We start from the raw sequence: 23,306 nt of genomic DNA on the forward strand, positions 1-23,306 counted from the left end.
TCAGTTGGGCTGCTTTAGTTTGTAGTCAGCCATCATTTATAATGGTCACCATTTGAACCTCAACACTTAGTTTTTGTGGCTTTTCTATGTGTACAAAGGGTCTCACAGAAGACTGATGGGTTTTTCTCACAGTGAATCACTTCAGTTTGGGACTTTTTCGGAGCATTTTTCTTTCTTCAGTGTGCAGCACTGGCCTCGCCCTGGTCGTTTCAGGTTAATATTTGAAAGTTTCTCCTTTTAAAAAGAATGAATACAAACATTGGAAGTGAATTTAATTTGTTTTTTGCTCCGCTGCAGGCCCTTTTCTTCACCTCTCTGAACTTCTGTATTCTGTGCCAACACTCGTCCTGCAGGACCCGCGGCTCAGGTTTTCAGCCACTGAATGCTTTCTCCACGCTGTCCTTGGGTTCCTAATTGCGTGCGAGCTTTTTCTCACTTAACGGCTGACTTCCATTCACTCACAGGGACGGGCTCTTCACCTCGGCTATAACTCGCAGCTTCACATCAGTTTGCTACAGATTTGGAGCAGCATCTCGACTGCGGTGTTGGTATTGATCAGAGACGCTGCATTACTACAAGAGAAAATGATTGGCAGACGTAGCCACATTGGACCATTCACAGTACGGCACCAATGTGCCCCAATCATGGGCGGGGTGTCTGGGAGTGGTAGTATTTGAATAATGGTAGTCAAATAATTTCTAGATTTAGATTTTGTTAATTCCCCAAATTGAAAAAAAATTATTATAATAAAAAGGCTACAAATAAAATCTGAGAAAAAAAACAAACAATTTCTACATCCTGACAAGTTGTTTTTATCATAAAATAAAGATACATATTAATATATATTTCACTAGTTTTTTACTAAATCAAAGGGGAAAGCAGTGAATTGTGGGTTTGATTTGAGATCAAATGGAGGTTTATGTGGTTATGAAGTAAAAACCAGTTGGTCACTGGTGTTTCAGGCAAACATATTGACCAGCTTCATGAATTTTACATCAGCTGCCCAAGGCAGCCAAGTTGCCAGTGGGATTGCTGCTGACCACGCACGCACGCACGCACGCACACACACACACACAAACCCCCCCCCATGGACGCAGCTTTATCTCTGTGAGTCTTTTAAACACCTAAGCGATATTATACCTAAGACACGCGGCCTCCATCACCGCAATGACTCACCCAACATTGCGCCCTTTATCCAAAACTGCCTCCAGCTGGCGTTGTCCTTAGCAACGACTCCAGAGCCACTCCTCTCTCTCTCTTTGTTCTCTCCACTCATCTTCTCTCGACCACTCTCCTCACACTCCACCGCCTAAACTCCCCAGTGGGGAGTCGCTGTGCACACTCATTTGTGGGTATTTATATCATCCCACCCTCATGGGGGCCGCTACGTGTGCCCATGAGGTGAAAAAGCTTCGATCAGGGTTTTTATGACCACATACCGATCAATGGGAAGTTGTACCAGCCAGCTTTGATCACCTGATACACAAAAAATGCTGATGAAATCCAAAGCAGCAACTTTAAAGAGTCTCTTCAGAGATTAGCTGTTAGCGGTATTAGCCGTCTAAATTCAAGTTCAGAGAACGGAAAATGGAAAGTTACAACTTATTATATCGGCCGCCCGGTGTGAGAAATGTCATGTAGCCTTTACTTTTTTCAGCATTTAACAGAAACTACAGGCAAGACAGTAACAGTCAAACTTTTATTTATCTGTAGTGACACAGGAAATAAACAGTCAACACTAATCTTCAAAAAAAATTTAAATTTAAAAAATTGCACTTTTTATCCTCAAATTCCCAAAAAAACAAGAATCAGAAAGTTAATTTTAATTACTATTTATGCTTTTTCGCTGCCAGCCACTGAAAATGGATGTGCAACATCATTTTTTGCCACCACCCACAATTTGAGATTCTCTATTATAATATAAATATAGAGTATATTATATAAGTAAGCAGCTTTCCTCTTCAAGGTTTAAAAGCTCTTTTTTGGTTCAAAATCTGCTGTTATTTTCTCTCTTTGCTTCACCCTGGTCTGTCAGCTGTTTGTATTGTTTATTTCATTTTATCTTCATTGCAGTATTTTTCGGGTGTCTTTCGTGTTGCCTTCTGTAAATTGCTATTCCTCTGTTATTCATGAATGGATTGGGCTGACATGTGGTAGGTATAATCTATAGACGGGTACGCATCGAAGCTCGGAGCACGTTTCTCGATTTGGGGTCCAGGGGGAAGAAAAAAACGAAAGTCGATTTCTCGTTTATTTGCAAGTCAAATATTACGACGGTTGGTGGTATCGAATCATTGACACACCAATATATGAATGGGGCCCATTATTCCATATGTGCCACTCATTCATTAATGCTTGTTTGTTGAATCTGGCTGTAATGACATGGACATTCTATGAGCAGATGTCAAGAGCCTCTCGGAGACCTTTTTGACAGGGTAATTTCAAAGTTTATCGGAACATAGTCATGTGATATATACTGATACAAAGGCAATTCAACATAAATTACGATTTTACGTCTCACAATTTCATTTGTTTTACTCGATGAAACCGAGTATCTATCTATCTATCTATCTATCTATCTATCTATCTATCTATCTATCTATCTATCTATCTATCTATCTATCTATCTATCTATCTATCTATCTATCTATCTATCTATCTACCATCCATCCATCCATCCATCCATCCATCCATCCATCTCTCTATTCCCCGCTGTCACCAAACAAAGAGGCTGTTTCAAAGACTTTCCCCACATGTGTGACTGAAATTTGCATAGAGACATCCTATTGGTTGTAAAGTACAACATCTTGGATTTCAGAAACTTCTTGATGTTTTTTTTTGCCATAGCACAAATTTTTGACTGATATATAATCATTTAGAGCGTGTACGTTACACATTTGGTGGGAAATCCAGATAGTCTGGTATTGATTTTACAGAAATAAATGGGAAATAGTGTCCTGTATCAATTCAGTTTGGGACGGATGGTTCTGTGTTCAAATACTGGACAATTCTGTTCAATTGTAGACGAGTGACAACCCTGCGTTCATTGCTAGCATTTTGTTTTTAATTTTCCACAGCCAATGACAGCTTGCTTTATTTGTACATGAGGTCACATTCCCATAAACAAGCCACAAGGAGGTCACAAGCATGCTAATGTCGTACTTTCTTCTTAGCCAATAAAAGTAAATGACTGCACACTCAAGTTGTCTTCAGGTCATCCCTCAATTTAACTTTTAATTAACGCTATCGCAGGGAACCAAACATTTAAAATGTTTTAAAGCTGCAGTGATAACAGTTCCTTAACTCCGGATGGACTGTTGATCAAGCCTGACGAGCTTTATTCTCTGAAATATCTTCACGTGTTTGATGAAGTGCTTCTTGTGTGTTGTTTCCATAAACTTGGATGACTCTGGTGCTGAAGCCTGTATTCAGTCTGACTCAGCTTCTCTGTTCTCACTCTGTTTCTGTCTTCACAGAATCTGCAAGAGGTCTGGCTCAACTACCCGGCACACCCCCTGCAGGTGGGTAGATCTATATATGTAGATATAGGTACATTTTAATCTTCGTTTTGTCTGGTTGGATCTTGTCTAGACACAAAGCAGCTTCACTATAGATGCTCTGAGCACAGATTTGATATCAGTGGTAAGCTTAGTTAAATTCTATTAGTGATCCCATTTGGAGTAGATGTCCTGAATTTTAGTTTCACTAGTGCACCAGTATACTTTAATAGTGAAGCAAAAAGTATCATTAGTACTACTGGTAAGATCTTTTATGCCAATAAGGCGGCAGGGAAAAGCAAATTCACACTAGCCATTCGCTTTTGAAAACCAATCATGGAGCTGGATTTGCTTTAATACTGCCTCTTTATTTCAACTAGTAACCCTCATTTTCTACTGGATGAGTAACGGCTGTGGTACTGCAAGAAAGATAAACTCGTGCTGGACATTAAGCCGTGCAGACACACAGAATAAAACATCCAGTTCATAGAAATACAGAACCAAAAATAATATCTGTTAAAGATTTGTGGTGGACCATCCCCAGTTGGTGCTCCGTGGCCGCTTTCAGGGCGGTGATTGTCAAACTTATCTCTCAGCCAGCCGCTGCAGCATGGTGGAAATGCTGGCATGTCTTGACCTGCCCGCTGGATATCATTCCCACCTTGTCGAGAAAGCGATCCTGGTAAGGTGAAAACCAGTGTTACTTAAATTACTCACATGTAGTTCTATGGATTATGGCGTCAATAAAAAATTCTGTATGGAGAACTGTGATCAAACCAAAGCTGGAACCATAGGATAGTCCTTATCACGTCGACTGGCTGCAAGAGAAGGAGGAGAAGGCAGGACTATACAACTTGGACAGGGTAGCATTGGAATGTATTTCACATATGAATATTGCACTTACCCGTGGATGACTGACAATAATCTCCATAAAAGAGTACAGGGCAGGACCAAGTCAATTTTCTTCTGCTTCTCTCGAAGGACACAACAAACTGTTTGCATGGTTTAGTGGTTCTTTGTATTAGACTAAAGTTTGTTATATTGCGCAATTACGCATTATTAGGTAGTTCTCCTGTCCCTTGGAGTCGCAACAGTATGCATCACAGAAGGAGAATATGGGGATTGACAAACAGTGGAGCACGGAAAAGTTACGGAGCAGTTACGCATCCAGTGGAAATCCGGTGTAAAGCTTGAACATTTTTTTAAGTCTACTTGTACTACGAGTAACTAACTAGTAGGTGATTGGTCTTTACTAGTAAGGTCTACTCACGTTCTAATGCACCAAAACTCATTACTAGTAGTAAAACATTTTTGTACACTACACTCAATTTCTCCCTGGTAATAGTGTCATTAGTCTACTAGTAGTACAAGTTACGACAAAAGATTCACTTGTAGTACTAGGAGGGATTATAACCAAATCCAGCACCCTGATCGGTTGGAACATTTTCAAAAGCCAATAACAAGCCTGAATTAGTCAAGTCAAGTTTATTTATATAGCACCTTTCATGTACAAGACAATTCAAAGTGCTTTCCACAAAACCGACATCACACTAGCACACCATAAAATTACATAGAAAAATCAAAAGCTAATCAAAATGAGCTTTTTCCCACCCCCTTATTAGCATATAAGGCTAACTAGTAGAACTAGTGACACTTTTTGATTCACTTTTAAAGTGTTTATGCTTCAACAGCTTTCCATTGCAGGCTAAATGTTTACATTTTTGTGTGTGTGTGTATTCCTGCGTGTTTGTGTATGTATTTCTCTGTGTGTGTTAGGGTTAGTTAATCTGCCCGAGGCTGACTGGACTTTTTTACTGCTCCTACAAAGCCCCCAGAAGCCCTCAGTGGTCCCTGTAACCCAGCAACTTTCCATCACTCTCCCAGTCTCGTCTGTCTGTCACTGCCCAGAAACATGGAATGTGTCAACAGCAGTTGTTTGAAATTAGGATTTGGAAGAAGGGATCAAAGATGCCATAACAGGATTACAGTCCCGGATCACACTAGCCCCCTCCCCCCAGGGACCGGCAGTCGTCTCTCTCTGAAATATTTAGCAGTAGAAAATGTACTTTGCATGCAGACACTCGTCACTGTGAGATCGTTTCTTTTTATTATTCAGTCTTCTGTATGGTTTTTCGTGCTGACTTGTTCTTCTACTCTTAGTCCAAATTTCCTAGACCTCATGTCGTGGAGGAATCCATTAAATTATGGATCAATACATTGATTCTGGATCAGTTGAAAAATTAAAAAATCCCCATCTCTTGTCATTGGACAAAATTCAAAAAGTCATATCTCGGTTTTTAAGTGACCGATCTTTATGAAATTTAACTCAGTTATGTCGAGTTCGTTACTTAATTACACTACAGAGTTTAATCCAGATCTGATCCAGATTCCACATTTCATGGGGATTTTTCTAAAGAAATACGCTGGTGCCCCTACATTTGGACCTACTTTATGGTTACCAATGGAGATGGAAATTTGATCTAATCACTGACCCAGACAATATCTGGAAAAGAGCAGATTTAGAACTCTTGTTTTCATTTATTTAGCTTCACTTTATTTAATTTTATTCTTATTTTCTGTATTTTATTTTGTTTTTATTTAATCATTTCTTTTGTTTTTTTATTTTCATCCAACATGTTAATTTATTTATTTTGTGTTTTATGTCTTCATTTTTATTGTGCGCTCATTTTCACGGCTCCTTTCAGCGCCCTGTGACGTCCATCTACGCTGCTGTTCCTTTAGGGCAGGGTCAGGGCGGAGCCTGTAAACCACCCAACGAGCTGCCTATGTGGTCTTTAACCGGCCCAGAACTGAAGCCTTATTGCCAAGCACTGCACACTGTGGATGAACCCCTTTGGGGTAAATCCATGTCGGGGGGGTGACGATTGTTAAAGCGTACCCATCTCCTGGTAGGTCGAGAGCATCGCAGCCCTTTGGCTCGACTTGAAGGAACCCACGATGGTTTACAACGAGGTCAGGGTAAAACTCCCTCCTCCTCATCATTTATTGATCATGCTGTATTATTGATGAAGCTCTTCGGGAGTCAATCTCAAGTCTTTGTGGAGATGTGACCTTTTGTAACCTTCAATCCAGGTCAAAATTACATCCAATTAGATATGACAAGTCACGGAGCCCAGAGTTATCAAAGTCATTTTAGTTTAGTTCAAACCAGTAAAACTATGAGATATTAACGGCAGTGATTAAAAAGTTGCCATGGCTACGATTAGAGGTAATAGCTAAGATATAAATAAAGGCTGTGAGCACTTCCTTAACCTCCCAACAGGGGTCGCCGGTGTGGAACAAAAACTTTTTTGCAAGAAAATTAAAATAAAACAATTAGTAAAACACTCGTAACTAAATATTGTAAAGATCAGGGTTCTGTGACTGATAACGTGGACTTTAGTTGGGGTACAAGTTACCCCCGAGAAAACACACAAAAGACTAATTAACTTATTCAGTGTCAGCCATTTTCAGATTTTCTACCCCCCTCAGTGCCAGCCGTTTTAGAGCATTCTGACTAATTTTTAAAGACCCACAGAATATTTTGTACTATGACTTTCTGACCAGACTCTGAAAGTTTAAAGTTCCTAATTTCATCAGCAAAAAGAATTTTGTTTCTGGCTTGTTTCGTTCTTTTGTTATCAGCAATTGAATAGAGGCAAGTTTCACACAAATCGCCAGTTTGTGACTAAAAGCTGAGAAAAACAGCTTTTTCTGTAAAAATCTATTAGTGACTTTGAAGCAATTTGTTATGCTTTATGGACACCTCAACATGGGTTTCCTTCTATAAAACTTTAAAAACAACACTGAGACCGGGCTTTTGATGGCAAAATTATTATTATTTTGTTATCTAGGTCAGAGTTGAATGGATTTCTTACTGTATTTTGGCCGTCTTCCAAGTCTCTCCCCGTTAGTTCCCACACACACAACTTACTCCTCCTCCCAGACGTGCCGAGTGTCAGCGCTTGCCCCGTTTTTTTGATCGTTTTCTCTCACTATCGCCACACTCTCAATAGTCCACTTATTTCCACTCATGCTCTGGTCGAGTGTGAGCTGGTGGGAACTTCAGCATCAACTCTTGTAGCACCATTTCCTGTCTCATAAACTCTTTTCCTCTCCCTCTGAGCTCTGCCCATCAGGGGTGATCTCTCATCCAAAGGTGTGCCGCTGCCACCTACATGCCACCAGTTGGTCACTACATCATTGTATAAATTAGAGTCTCCTAGCAACCAAAGCTGAAAAACACAATTCACATCTATAAACGTGAATGGCACTTAATGAGTTAATAACGATAGAGATTAAAACAACTTTATTGACATTTCTTTCAAGTCTTCACCTCATTTTTTTTGCTTTGGTTCCATGTCTGTTACTCTTAATAAAAGAGTGCAACCCCGCGTTGAAGGAGTATGGGTATGGATGAATAACACGTTCCTTTTTTACATTTTTCAAAATATTTTACATTGCAAAAATGAAGGAAAGGCTGCGCCAAGCTTTGAAAAAACGTTTTTTAAATATCTTTTACAAACCCTGGACTCATCAAACCCCGGGATCAAACCTCACACAATCCTGTTGCAATGTTGATCTTCAACCACTAGTTGTGCTGTTTCTCACCCTTTGTGTTTCATGTAGTCCAGGCTCTTCCTTGGATTTCTTTTTTTTATTCCTCTTTTCTGAATAAATGAGTGCCATTTTCATCGAGTGAGTATTGCCAAGTTTTCTGCTCGTCTCACATCTTGGCGCTCCACATTGATGGCCTCGACTCTGATGGTTCATCTCGACATGTTTTCATTGATTAATTTGATTATTTCCATGATTGCGTTTGTCTTTGTTTGAACCCTTACGGTTCTTACGCCCTCCCTCATGAAGGACCCGTGAAGCCTGAAGCCTTCAGTTGTCAGTAGCTGTGATGCGTGACATTTAAACGGCGTTCGTTAATTAACACAGAGAGGATAAAAAAAGAAAGATAGAAAAGGCACGAGTGAAATGTTGGAAGATGGAGCTGTATTATTACCAGCAGCACTCTAATTAAAAACACATCTTAGCTGTGGATGGAAGCTTTTCGGAGAGATGTTTACATTTCCTCCTCCTTGTCTGTCTTCCCTTGGAGAGCGGCGGACGCAGCCTTTACAGCAACAAGCTAACGAGGTCAACCTGAGTGTCCACTGGAAATTCAGGGGAGCGAGCGCTCCACGCTGAGACCAATTAGCCGAATGAAGGAGCCTCATTAACGCACCAATAACCAAAGCGCGTCATTCAACAAACAAATTTACACGTTTTTCAGCACTTCGCCTCTTTTTTTTTTAATGAGTGCAGACGCCAGCGAATGCTGCAGTTTGAAAAAGAGCATTTGTTCTTCACTGACCAACCGAAGATCTCAATGTTCTGTACGAGAACAATTTCTTCATTTGTCTTCAAAGTGAGCGGTACAGATATGGGTTGATCAATCAGCAGAGAACAAGAAGACAGAAAAATAGACAGATCCCATCTGCTGCCAGCTTGGTTTGGAGGCGGAGCAACAGAACACCTGTACACCCACAGCGATCAGGACAACATTTGTTTCTGAAGCAACAATCCCAAAACTTCCACACAACTTTGAGAAACTTTAGAAATTACTGGAATTGGACATTTTGTGTCGGTATTACGTTCTAAAAACGGGGACATCACTTACCAGCGTGACCAGAGCCTTTGATAACAACAAACAAATTTGGTCAATAGATTATTTAATGTTGGACTAAATGTCCATCCAAATGTGGGAAACTGTTGGCTCTCGCCGATCTAACCTTCGGCAAAGTGAACACCTTAAATCCTGTCAGTTACCCAATACTTTACCTGTTGCATTAATACATTGAGCTGTTACCCTCCAGCGCCTCCTGTAGAAGGGAAGCCTGATTAAATAGTGATGCTTTGAACAATGTTCTGCTGAGAAACTGAGCATTGCTATGCACAGTGTAGAGCAGACATGGGGAACCTCTGAAGGAAACATTATGAACATTCATGTTGGCATTTAGCGTTACTTATAACACTTTTATATTTCTATATTTTTCTGTCATTTTTAAAGTTTTTGTTGTCATTCCATCTATTTTTGCTGTCATTCCTTTTATTTAATTGTTTATTATGTCTGTTTTTAGATTATTTGGTATTATTGTTGTCATTTTGTGCATTATTTTCTTTCTTTTTTTGTCATTTTGCTTATTTCAGTGGTAATTTAGACTGGGGAGTCAATTTGTGGTTTTTTTGAAGTAATTTTGTGTATTTTTGTTGTCCTTTTGTCTGTGTATTTGTTTTGACGGGCGGCCCTTGGGATATCAGTTGCCCAGCTAGGATTTGTCATTTTTGTCACCTTTTTGTTTTAATGTTGTGTATTTGTGTTTTCATTTTTTTTTTTTTTTTTTCATTTTGTGCGCTGTTGTGTATTTTTTGTCATTTTGTGTATTTTATAGGTCACTTCGATTGTGGAGTCATTTTGTGGTTTTTATTTTGTGTACTTTTGGTGTCACTGCGTATTCTTGTCATTTTGTCTCTTTTTGTTTTCAAGTTGTGTATTTTTGTTTTGATATTTTGTGTTTTCTTGTTGTCATTCTGTGTATTTTTGTTGTTCCTGCATCTGTTTTTGGAGTAATTTTTTATTTGTTTTGAGCGGCAGCCCAAGGGTTACCAGTTTCCCACCTTTAATGTAAAGACAGGGCGGGCATGTTTGAGGACTGGTACGAGGAAGGTGACACCCAGTCTGAGGCTGTGCTGCGTTCTGGTTCCAGGTCCAGGAGCCTCAGACCGACCGGCAGCTGATCGAGACGTCTCCTGTCCTGCAGAAGTTGACGAGCTTTGAGGAGTCCATCGGCGTGCTGTTTACACATGTGCGTCTGCTGGCCCGAGCGTTCACCCTGAGAACCGTGGGCTTCAACCACCTCACCCTGTAAGTGCTTTAAATTTGTTCCTAATGAAGCCCTGACTGGTTCCATCGCCCAGCGAGGCGCAGGAGCAGGATTATTTATCATGGTGTGAGAGGTTGGGAGCTTGATCTGTGGGGCTCTTTTAAATAGTTGTATCTGCTCGGCATGCGACAGCTGCCTCCTCCCACATCATCGTTAGACGCACCCCCCGTGGCGCCGCCGTGCTTCTCGCTGTCACCGACTCGCCTCGGGAAACAAATGAAGTTTTAAATGCCACTTTTCAAAGTGCCGCAGTTTGTTGATCTGTTACCCGGATGCTGAATATCCAGGCTTCAAAGAGAGATCAGTCCATCTCAGATCTGAGCTCGGCCTGTACCTGTGGAGCCTTTACCACGGTGACCCATGGGACACAAGCTTTTGGACTGTGTGTTTGTTCTGGGCTGGAGTTAAAGCTTCACTGTTACACCTTTTTGTCCATTTCATCTCCTTAAAAGTTGAAATTGCTTTTCCATGGGAACTTAGAGTAACCAAACCCTTGCTTTCTTTTTTAAATTAAATTTTTAAATTAAAAATGCCTTGATTATGGGCGTTACTCCTGAAAACAGCTAATACACGCCCAGTCACAGCAGCCCACTGCACAGTGACAGCTGAGCTCTGCTTAACTACTACAATCGCACAATCCCGACATGAAGCTCACCCACACACACACAACCCCACGGTAGCATTCACTGACATACATGTTTGCACCACGCAGAAACCCTCTGATTTTCCAGTAGTAGCTTTTTATAGAAGCATAGACTCACAAACATCATCAGAGCTGAACACAATCCACATAGAGCAGTCAATCAATGCTCACTGAGGGCTGTGATAGGAGGAAAACTAGTCCCACCTTTTATAGAAAAGGCGGGGCCAACAGTGACAGTTAGTGACACACAATGGACCAAATGATGCCATATAATCTGTCTCAGCCAATAACAAAATAAAATTGTAACAGCCGGCGTTCAACCCATAGAGGGCAGTTACTCTGACGTTTTACAACAAAATATGCAAAATTAAAATATGTTTACTAAAATGTTAAAAGTTGGACTAGGATCAATCAACAGCACTACCTAATACCCAAATACATGTGTATTTAGCAGAAAAAAATGGGTTTGGGGTTTAGTTACTCGTTAAGCTCGGTAATTTTGGAAATAATCAAAAATATATACTTTTCATGAGAATTATTTGTTGGAATTAACCACAAATTTAGACAAATTTTGAATATCTGTATCATATATTCAACATAAATATTAGCATCCATGCAAAATAATATATTAAAGAGCCTGGCATTAACAGGAATTTAAGTTTGACATAACGGACATTTTAAATCTAGATGTGAAAATACAATTAGGCATTATCTAAATAAACAGCATCAGTTATTTGAAATCACCAGTTTAATCCCAATAACATGAAAAAATCACAGTAAGAATGAAGTAAAATTGCATATGATTCCACATCCCACAATGCAATGCAATGCGCCTCTGTTTCCAGTGGAGATCAAAACAAACTTTTTTCAAGCACATGATCTTTGATTTATTGATCTCTGAGGCCAACATTATGTGTTTAAATGATTTTTTTTTTTAAATGATCGTCTCCAGCAATTTTAACACAACCCTATTAGGCATGTTTGACTTGATTTTGGAAAGTTTAACAGCCAATAATGACATCAAATTAAGGAAGGCTGATGAAACAGAAATTCGTAAACTGTGAAACTGAATTAGGGAAATGTTTCAAAGCAGAATCAGAGGCTCGACTCAAGGGCTCACCAGCCGTTGTGAAACTGCAGCTACTTCAAAGGCACTGAATAATCAGACGGGCTCCCAGTTTAAAAAGCAGTCTTAGATACCAAAATTTCATGGTTTCACTGATGCAGTTGTTTAATCTTCATTACATTTCACAGAAAATCATCACGTTTCTATTTTAAGAGCCACTAACGACTTTTATCTAATGATAAAACGTGCAACGTTTGTACAATTTAACAATCTGCAACACTGGAAAACAGTTGGGACTGCACACTACAGAACTCACATTGCTGTCCCTTATGAGAGACATTGACTGAAATGGGGACACATGTTGATATTTTGCACCTGAATCGTTCTTCTGTTGAAACTTTACAGAGAAACAAAATGTATTGAGAACTGTGGCACAGATATACAGTAACGCCATATCGCTGCACAATGAGGCGCCTTTTGATTTTGGTGGAAATACAATATTCGTTTTTCACTTTTTCGTTCTCCTGCACATACTTCTTCTGTTCTCCTCTCCCTCTTCCTGTTCCTCCTTTTCTTTTTTTGTTCTTCTTCTTTTCCTTTTCCTTCTCCTTTTTTAATTGCCACGCTCAGAGCTGTAAAGTCTTTGTATACACCGCCCTGCGCTCTGCTATGACGTTTTTTCGATAGTCGGTGAAGTTACAAACTTCTCCTTAAAATTGATTGGAGGGAAGCAAACATGTCATCGACGTGCAGGTAGAACAATGCAGCGCGAGCAAAACGCTTCCGCTAACGAGCCTGTTGGCTACAATTTGAGTTGTTTCTGGTTCGCATGACGACGGCGGTTGACCGCGACCCGAGCTCGACTCTCTCGCGAGTTTGACAGCTAAAGCAAATTAGCCTTGGCAGCACACCTTTGATGTTTTATTGGCAGGCGGCTCCCTGTAATTGCTTTCCTTGGTTTGCCACAAGGGCAACACTTTGTGTGCACGTGTGTGTCTGGGTGTGTGCGCTCTGATTCATCACTTAAATGTCAGCGCTCTCTTCACGCTGGGGTCAGTGGAGTTGATTAGAGGTCCACAGGTTTCCAACTCGACTTAACTTGAAGGACTTTTCAGGCCGAGGTTGATGTTTTCCCACTGATACCACATGGAATCTCACGTTTGAATGATCCGGAATTACTGAAGCACTAGATACAAAAACGGCTAATTTTGAACTTTATATAATATCTGTCTTTCTTACACCTGATTAATCGTTTCAATGGTATCTTTGCGGGTAATAGATGAGCAAACCTGAAGATGTTTTAACTCCTCTGGGAATCTTTGCGTCCTCGTTAAAAGAACAAAATAAACCTCACCCACATCTTTTATATCTTCTCAGATGATTTTGGCAGCCGCTGTTTCATATTCCTTTCTGGCATTTTAATGCCATCTTTAAAGGTGACGAATAAGGAAATATGTTTTAACTCCTCTCGTAACTCTGCGTCCCAAACCACTGACTAATATCTTCTCATCGTGTTGCGTGGATTGTTTTTGACAGTTTGTGCAGTGGCGTTCCATATTCCTTTCAATCCCCGTTTATTTTAGGGCGTCTCTCTCAGGTGAAGACTAAGGAACTTTACGTTTTATTAAACTGTCAAATGTCCTTCATTCCTTTTCGTGGCTGTTTCTGTGCAGCGGCTGCTGCTACTTCTTTTTGGAAAAGGCATAACCTGAATAAGGTATTCCAGGTAAGTAAATATGCAGATGAATCTTTGCGTTTCATGTATTGCAGACGTAAATGTGAAATAACTCCGTACCAGTAAACAGTCCCACATGCTTTAATGAGCTCATGATCAGTTTGATCACTTTTATTGTACATTGAATAAAAATGACACATTTTCCAGTCTTTTTTCTGTGTCTTTGGTCATTTGTTGACCTAAATAAAGCCGACCGACTGGAAAGCTGCCCCTTTAGATCAAAGGTTGTTTAAAGTAGGTCAGACCATCAGAAAAAAAATCAGGTCGGGAACAAGAAAAGGAAGGTCAAACAATCCAGGTGGTGGACGGATGAAGAGACACGACCTTAGGTCGTTCCTTTCTTCACCAGCAGAGGATGGAGCGACCCCAGGAGAGAGTGAAGAGGGGGCGTCTTTAAGTGGAAACACATTCGACCTTCTCTCTAAGAGATAGAGCCCACCGAAGATCCATCCACATGTCCATCGTTTGATCGATGAAAGACACAAAAAGTCTGCAACTGAAAAAATAATTACCACTTCTTTGCTGCTTTCTACCACTCGGTGATCAACACCCTCAGTTTTAATATTATAACCATTTAGAATTATGTTCATAATCCTGCCGAGAGAAGACAGGTGGTTTTTGTTTTTGTTTTTTTTTACTATGCCTGCCCTTTTTGTTTATGGTTGACACTAAAAGTAGTAAAATGTTGCATATTGCAACAAATGTTATTAAAAATGTATCAATAAATGTATTGTAATTCATATATACCGGTAATTAATAGATTATTATTATAGTATTTTTGTAACAAATCATTATTGTAATTATTATTATTACTATTGTAAGCCATAATGTAGTAATTATAGATCAATGGATGAATTAATTGTGCTCATCATGTGTTTATTTAACTTTCTGTTGTTCTCATCTAGCGGTCACAACCAGAGGATGGAGTTTCTAGGAGACTCCATCATGCAGCTTGTAGCCACTGAGTACCTCTTCATCCACTTCCCTGATCACCACGAAGGCCATTTAACAGTAAGTACACACTCACACACACACGCACACACAATCTTTCCTGGGAAACTGGTGACTCTTTTTGTGCGGCTCCTGAAACAAATACACAAAATATCTCCAAAGACGTATACAATATCAATGGAAGTCCTCAAAATGACAGAAGAACACACACAAAACCATTCCAAAACACACAAACAACTTCACAACACAGAAAATAACTCTGAAAACCTATTTTCTGTCAACAAAATGACAGAAATGTATACAAAATGAGAACAAAAATACAGAAAATATATACATAAACACACAATGGCTTCCAAAACGCACAAAAGGGCTCAAAATCACACAAAATATCAACAAAATGACATGAAAATTCACCAAATGACAACAAAACCATAGACATTACAAATAAAAGTTCACCGAATGACAAAAATAACAGAAAACACAACATGACAAAAACAATAAGACATAAAAACACACAATGGCTCCAAAACATACAACCAACAAAAATCCATGAGCAGCATTCATGCAGCCCGAATAAAGGGTTTTGTTTGTTTGTTTTTGTTGTTTTATGTGTTTTTGGAGTTAGTCTATCTTTGTTGTTGTTTAGTGTGTTTTTAGACTTTGTATTTTTCTGTCCTTTTGTGTGTTTTTTGGGAGTCATTCTGTAGTAATTCCCGAGCACAAGTCGGTAATATTTTAACCAGCGTTTGAAGATAAAATGCATGCACAGCTTCCGCCCCGTCCAATTCTTTAAAGTTAAACATAAAAGAGCCTTAAGAGCTTCCAGTGAGCTTTTCTTTTGGAAGGCTGAGCAATGCCCAGGAGTGCAGATGGGCCACATCTGAAATGGATTTGAAATCCAGAGGAAGAAAGTGCCCATTCAACTGGTGCAAGTGTGATTGCATGTGTGCTGCTAAGGAGGGCCTATCACAGACACACACACTCGGACACTATTCCATTCCATTAGGCTTATCTCTCCATCTTGCAGCTATATTTAATGTGTTTCTGTCCTTCCTTTTAGGGACTTAAATGTGCCCCAAAGCAGTCGAACATGTTGTCATCCGCTCAGCATCAGGACGCCATGTAATATTTAACAGAGCAATGTGAAATCTGCTTGAAACGCACCCATTTCTGTGGATGATGGACTATTCCGTGTTCAGGGTTGTTTCTTCAGGTGAAAAAAACGCGACCCCGGCTTGTTTGTGTTTGTCCACAGTTGCTCCGAAGCTCGCTGGTCAACAACCGCACACAGGCCAAGGTGGCGGAGGAGCTGGGCATGCAGGAGTTTGCCATCACCAACGATAAAACCAAGAGACCCGTCGCTCTGCGGACCAAGACCTTGGCCGACCTGCTGGAGTGTACGTAAACAGCTCTCTGTGTGCTCCAAACGCCTGTTTAGATCTCTCTGGGGACGCTCGCAGCTCGTCATCGATTTCTTTGTCCTTTTTTTCCCCTTGTTAGATGTCAAACGCACTCAGTGCTCGGCTGAGGAGACAGGAAGATGCTCACTGTGAGCTTTGTATGACTGAAGTAGTCATCGATGTTCCTTTATTAGTTACAGCTGCCACAGCCACTCGGCATTGAAAGGCGTTTTTTAACCAACCTCAAAGAATAAAAAAGGAAGCATTGTGTCAGGCTTCTGCAAGCTCCGCCTACCAGATAACATTAGAGGTCTCAAATCAATCAATACCTAGACAAACTGCATCTTATAGAGAAAATGGAAGTGAGAATTCTGCATTCAATTGTCACAATCTTCTATTGGATCAAAATAATATAAGAAAAAAATGTAATAGTATGAAATAAAATATATAAAAGAAATGGAATTGAGTAAAATAAAACAACAAACTGCATTCATACAGTGAATGCATTAGCGCCGCCTGAAACTTCCCTCCCACCAGAGGGTGCTAGAGGGATCCTGTTAATTCATTTATTTATATATTTTTTTGCAAAGTAATTGAACCTAAATATAAAACGTACATGTAAAAATGTCTGAGTGTGTGGCTTTTTGCGGTTCCCACAAAGAAGTCAGCGATTCCACCCATACACATAACGTTTTGTGTTATTCCCTGAACCTAAATATCGGTTTGTGCAGTGTCTCACATGAAAACAAGAATAAAAGCCCTAAAACAGACACTTTAGTTCTTTAGTCTTACATAGGGATGCAAAGTGAATATTTAAAAATATAAACTTTTCATGGAAATAATTTATTGGTATTAACCGGAAATCGGGAGTAACGTTAAATAACTATCATATCAAAACATAATAATAGCACCCATGCAAAATAATGCAATTAAAAATATAGCGTTGTCAAGTAAAGTTGTAAACTGTCCATTGAAATAAATAGGAATTAATAATAATAATAATAATAATAATAATAATAATAATAATAATAATAAAATTGAATGATGGCACTTAACTGGGATCTTAATTTCCTAGTCCTAACGTGATAAAATTATTGTCATCTTTGAGGAACAAGAGGTAAACATTGGACCTCAGGGTCCTGATGGAGATTTCATAATTGAAAACTGCTACTAATACATGAGAATTTGAATATGCAGAGGAGAATATGAACTTTGTTGTCATTTTCACACGCTGGGACCACCAGCTTATCAACCCCTGCCATTCATCTTTATATATAGCCTGCACCGCAGGAGATTAGCAACAATCTCGGCTCTGCTCACACAGCGAGTGCTCGTCGGGTCGTGATCATTCAGCTAAATAGAAACAATCAAATCAGAATTAGCGTTCCAGCACCTGTTCTTTGTGTTTAAAGTCACAGTTGTATGTGGCCCGCAGCATCAGAGATGAAGGTGTGTGTTGAGTTAAACAGCTACTGCAGTTGTTACCATCTGTGCTATCACTGGGAAACGATCTGCGTGTGGGTAGGAAGCACACACGGTCACGTTTTTTACTAAAAAAGTAAAATAATTGGAAAGAAGCTGAACATGTGGGTCTTTAGGCTGAACTCAATTGTCCCTACTCTTCTATATGCGAAGGGTTAAGCATGGAGACCTTTTCTGTTTGTTCTTTGGAGTCCAGGAGGGTCTGTATGATAATTGTAGGTTTGTAACATAAAGTACAAGACCATTGAGTCAATTAACATAATTTTAACAGCACCTAAAGCTCACACAAACCCAAGGCAGCCACTTAAAAGTTGCTGTAATGTGAGTTCTCCCTTGAGTCTTCATCAAAACTGGACTTTTTAAGGAAAATCAGAGAGAAGTGAAACTCAAAAATCAATATGATTTAAGATAAAAGAGTGATTTATCACCTCTGCGCTGGCCTGAGAACAACGTGGGTGGACCCTGCTGTTGATCTTAAAATGCTGAACACCAGTTTTTCTTATATTGTTGTTACGTGAGATATAAATGTGTTTTCAACTTGATGTGATGAATGAAGTTGGAATTAAATCAATTTTGACAGTCTTTACTTTCCTGGAGCTTTAGGCTTGATAACTTAAACATTATCGAGAGTTACATATGTAACTACGGTTCTGTGAATCCTGGATGACCGTCAGAGGTGGTGCTTAAAGCACTGCATGTTCCATCTCGCGCATGCGCAGGTCGAGTAATTATATCAACTAAGTCACCTGTGACCCCTGGGTCACCCGGAGAGTCTTATAATAAATATTAATATATAGATAATTATTACATAAAAAATGATCATATCAATTATATATCAATAATAATTATATAAACAATAGTTATATTAATAAGCGCTGAGCTGCAGCGGCTTCAATGACGGAACTTCACTCAGGCCAGCGACCGCACTGGCCTGGAGTGATCAACTGTGCTCACAGTGAATCTAACTAGAGCAACACCCGACATTGGAAAAATTGGGGAAGTTTATATTGATTAAAAACATCCAGTTACACATTTTACAACGTGTATTTTGTACGGAAGTTCATGTTCACCAGTGAATATCTTCATTTACTATATATTTGATATTATATAAGAATATCAGTTCCTTTAAATCGTCATCTAAAAAAGTAAAAGTTTCTTGTTAAACTAAAAGCCTAAAGGGTTTAAAGGCAGACATACAACTATCAGCTAAAAATCTGAGCTTACCTTACATCTTTATTTCCCTCATGTCTTCTCCTTATGTTACTCTTAAAATGAATCAGAGCTGTGCTACAATTTATTGTATCTTGTTTGGATCTGGCTTATAAAGTTACTGGAAAGAGGGTTTTCCTATCGTGGGAATAAGTTGATATTAAAACTGAATAAGTGGAGCGGCTGTCGCGCATGAAGCCGAAGGCCGCGCGCTGCTTTGTGTCCCTCCCAGGTTAACCCTTAGCAGAACTGATGACACGGGAACAAAGCGGCGTGCCCTGCAGCTACAGCAGGCCAGCTGAGATATTGCCTATTATTTTCCATACCGTGTGCACGTTCTGTGACTCGGAGTGAAGGCGTCTAATGGAAAACAAAGGGATGGCCATGATATGGGAGATGACACACGGCCTCCCCTGCATGTTTCTCATATTTCTTCTTTCACTTAGCCTCAATTCAACCTGACCTACAGTTTTATCCTACATTTGGCATTTCTATGAACTCCATGCAGACCTCTTCATACCGATTTCCTGTTGAAAACCCTAAGATCCATTTTTTTTCCAGCTGTTTAACATCACAGACCAGGCCATTGCTGGCATTTTCCTTCACCACCTCTTTTTGTCTGTTTTTTCTCCCCTTTTGCAGCCTTCATCGCAGCTCTCTACATTGATAAGGACCTGGAGTATGTGCACACCTTCATGAACGTCTGCTTTTTCCCTCGCCTGAAGGTGAGCTACAATTGATCGCCATTCACCACTAGTGGCGGATTATTGGAACGCCGAGCAGGGAAAAAGAAAGAGCCAAGGAAAGGAGCTAATAGCCAGACGCTAAATGGCACTAGCATCGATGTGAGGCGTGAAGTGCTGCTCGGCTTTTCTTTTCCATTTGGCTATTTTAGTCCTTTTTGATGGGAATCACTACGAGCTCAGACGTCAGGGCTTTTTTATCGGTTTTAATGGGAAACTTGGTGGATGTGAACGGGAAAAATAACGTTTAATCTAGTGCTGAAAGCTAACTTTAGCCTTTGAGCTATTTTAGAGAATTTTCACAACGCTTTAAAGAGCGTGTGAACATTCTCATTCCCCGACTCTTGTAAATAACCGAACATGTCAACATTTAAGGTTTATTAGGTTTCCTTCAAAATATTTAACAGATATGATTTTAAATCATTTATCCTTCTTTACTTATCTGTATTTAGGGCCAATTCTTACCTTTTTGTTGCTTTTGTATTATCATTTTGTATAGAGTACTGTAGTAACAGTCAAGATTCAAAGACATTATCATCAAAGGTTCAGTGAGAAACGACTCGTTGAGATAATTTTTTTTTATTCTATCCAATTTTTTCACTTTTTAAAAACAATTATGTTTTTATTAATGTTATAAAAAATATATATCGTTTTTTAGTTTTTTCCTCCTTTTTTTCCTCTTTGTTCTCCATGATTAATGCCATTAACAAATAGAGTAAAATAGGAATTTTATGAAAGTACAACATTTACAGCCTGGGTAGAAAAAACATTGTTTCTCTGTTGTGAAAACCACAAATATTTATCCATTTTCATGACCTAAAATGGGTTTTAGAATGTATATTTATTATTTACTAAAAAGTGCAAATTTAATAAAAACTTGGTGTAAACTACGTTAAAGACTGGCAGATAAGCAGATAATACCATTAAAGTAGTTCCATAGCTGCCATGCAAGACATCTTCATTTAATGGGTTGGTATCACTTTAATGCATTTCACAAAAATTACAAAAGAGGAAAGTGCAGTCACACAAACACAATAAGTTTTAATGGTCAAATGCGAGGAAGAGTGTGAAAAAGTAGCCTTGTAGTGTGTCCCAATGTTAAACAGACACTATTAATCTTAGTGGTTAAATGTGAAGGTCGCTGACTGCTCTGATCCTCGTTATACTGGACCAGTAATTGTTCTTTTTTTCTAAGAAACGTACAAATACTGCCATGTAAACGTAAGACGATGTGACAAACCCGGACATGAAACTGGTTTCCTGCTCATGCAGCAACATCTCTCTGTGTTTCCTTTTAAAAGTCGATCAAACCACTGTTCCTGTGTTGACGGGTACAAGTGTAGGACCCCGACACGTTCCTATTAACACAGCTGCAATAGTAGGAGCGCGCACACACACACACACAGACACATCTCTTGGCGCTTTGATGTACTGCTAATTGCTGTCCGGGCCCGACTCTGGTGAGAAACCCTGAAAGAAAGACCCCTCATTTCCAATTCCAAGAGAAAAGTTGTGCAACAGCCATCAATTTACAAACCGTCCCACCTCCTCCACTCAGAGGGACGAGGTTAGTGTCCCTATATTTACGGGCTTCCTTGCACACGTGTTACGTGGGTGGCTTGTTCTACAGGTGGGCTTTATGCTTTGCATCTCTTCTTCTTCTGCTCGCGGCTAAAGAGCGCCGACGCCCCCCCAGGGAGGTGAAAGTGGGAGGAAAGAGACGGGCAAGATTGAATGGAGTAGGAAAGCTGGAGCACTCTTAGTAGGAAATTAATAGGAGCAGACAGCTCTGCGTTCAAAGTCTGCCTTTTTATGACGAGGTTGCCTTCCCGTTAATGGAAGGGCTTTTAGAAGTCCCCATTGGATAAGAGAAACGTATCAGGCCTGCACACCTGGGAGACGCCCGGCCGCTCTTTATTTCTGGCCGGGGATTGGCTTTTGTCTTAAGTATCCTTTGATTTGTGCGCAGACGGAAAGGCAGTCTGAGTAAGTGCTCACCACATCACGCGTGTGTTACAGGAGTTCATCCTCAACCAGGACTGGAACGACCCCAAGTCCCAGCTGCAGCAGTGCTGCCTGACCCTGAGGACTGAGGGCAAGGAGCCCGACATCCCGCTTTACAAGTAAGACCCTGAAGCCTTTGATCAGCCGTTACATTACCGTAACAGACCTGTGTCAGTCCCACGGCTCCTGTGGCTCATCTGAGTGCCTCGTCCAGCCATCACAATAGTAGTACTGGATTACAAACAAGCGTTACTGTTATTAGAGAATCCCAATCACTACTTATGGCCCCTGATTTTACCCTGAGGTTTAAATATTGAAAGCGTCTATTTGTACGGTTGTCGTACGGACAACCCCCAGTGCTATTGGTACGGTTACTGAAGTGTATACGTACGTGTTTAGGGTTAGGTTTAGTCTTAATCACGCGACTTAGACTGGCCAATGACTGAACTATCACGTGACCTGAACTGGCCAAATAGGGGCGTTGCGTACGGATAGAATGTTGATATATTGATACGGCAATCGTGCAGATAGCCACTGCCTTAAATATTTGCCTGTCCCAGATATTTTTCCCATTATCCCACTTACAGGGCCCTATACAATTAAATTTCCCAAAACAAACGTCAGTTCACAATAATGGCATTTCATTTACGTTATGTCACTTTCTGCGTTTAACAGTGAATTTAGTTTTTGTATGTTATTTTTTATTTGTCTATTTGTTATAATAATTGTATTCTATTTAATGTATTTATTAATTACTCCAACTATTTATTTATATATTTATACATTTATCATTTTTTTTCTATTATCAAATTTATTGTGATTGTTCTGGTCTATTTTTATCTATTTATAATTTTTTATATTTTATTTATTCATACATTTTGTTTATGTACATATACGCATAATTAATACATGTATTTATTTATTTACTTGTGATCTGTTATTATTATTATTAATATTAATTATCCATTTTTTTGATTTAATTCATCCATTTTAGTTATTCATCAAGTAATTAATTAGTAGTTTTTTTAAATGTATTTTAGTCAAATCTAAATCTTGTTTAAAGCTAGACCTGTGAACTGAGTTTGTTATTGTTTACTATGATTAAATTAAACTCATACAAGCTAGAGGAAGCCCAATCATCAGTCGAGCCTTAAATCAACCATTACATTATGACATCATGAGTGAGCATCAGACTGACTCTGGACGCTCCATGGCCGTAATGGAGAACCATCTCATCTCCACGTTTCTCCTCCATGTCTTCTCCGTGTTGTAGTGCTGTGAGAATTCCAAGTGACACGCTCCGTCTGTCGAGGCCTGACTCCAAACGACACGCACGAGACTCTTTATTTGTAAGTGAGAAAGTGAATAATTGATGGAGCGTCATAAGTGACCACGCAGCATTAAAAATGGATCACACCCCTGAAATAAGTAAATTGTGGGTGAATAATTCAGGTGCCTGGCAGCCTGGGCGGGCTGTGTTTATGCTAATGTTAACATTTCAAACAGCTGCCTGCTACGTTGGCGGCCCGTCCCCACAGAAGGTGAACAAAGACGGCACTCCGTGTTTTTGCCACGTAAACGAGGAACATCTGTAAATGAGTGATCACGCTCCCCCTCCTCATCTGTTTGCCCTTCCAAACACTG

General features: G+C 39.7%; 1 protein-coding gene across 2 annotated transcripts in view; it reads left to right on the forward strand.

The window, feature by feature from the left end:
• drosha (drosha ribonuclease III) overlaps positions 1-23,306 on the forward strand; it is a 107,176-nt gene that overhangs the window by 71,686 nt on the left and 12,184 nt on the right. For both annotated transcript variants that reach the window (XM_028434633.1, XM_028434634.1), the window contains 6 exons: positions 3,477-3,521; positions 10,253-10,410; positions 14,779-14,884; positions 16,080-16,221; positions 19,558-19,640; positions 21,678-21,781. In XM_028434633.1, the coding sequence (XP_028290434.1) occupies positions 3,477-3,521; positions 10,253-10,410; positions 14,779-14,884; positions 16,080-16,221; positions 19,558-19,640; positions 21,678-21,781 (638 nt within the window). The remainder of the gene's footprint in view (positions 1-3,476; positions 3,522-10,252; positions 10,411-14,778; positions 14,885-16,079; positions 16,222-19,557; positions 19,641-21,677; positions 21,782-23,306) is intronic.

This window comes from Gouania willdenowi, chromosome 20 (assembly GCF_900634775.1).
Source record: "Gouania willdenowi chromosome 20, fGouWil2.1, whole genome shotgun sequence".
NCBI classification, from domain to species: Eukaryota; Metazoa; Chordata; class Actinopteri; order Blenniiformes; family Gobiesocidae; genus Gouania; species Gouania willdenowi.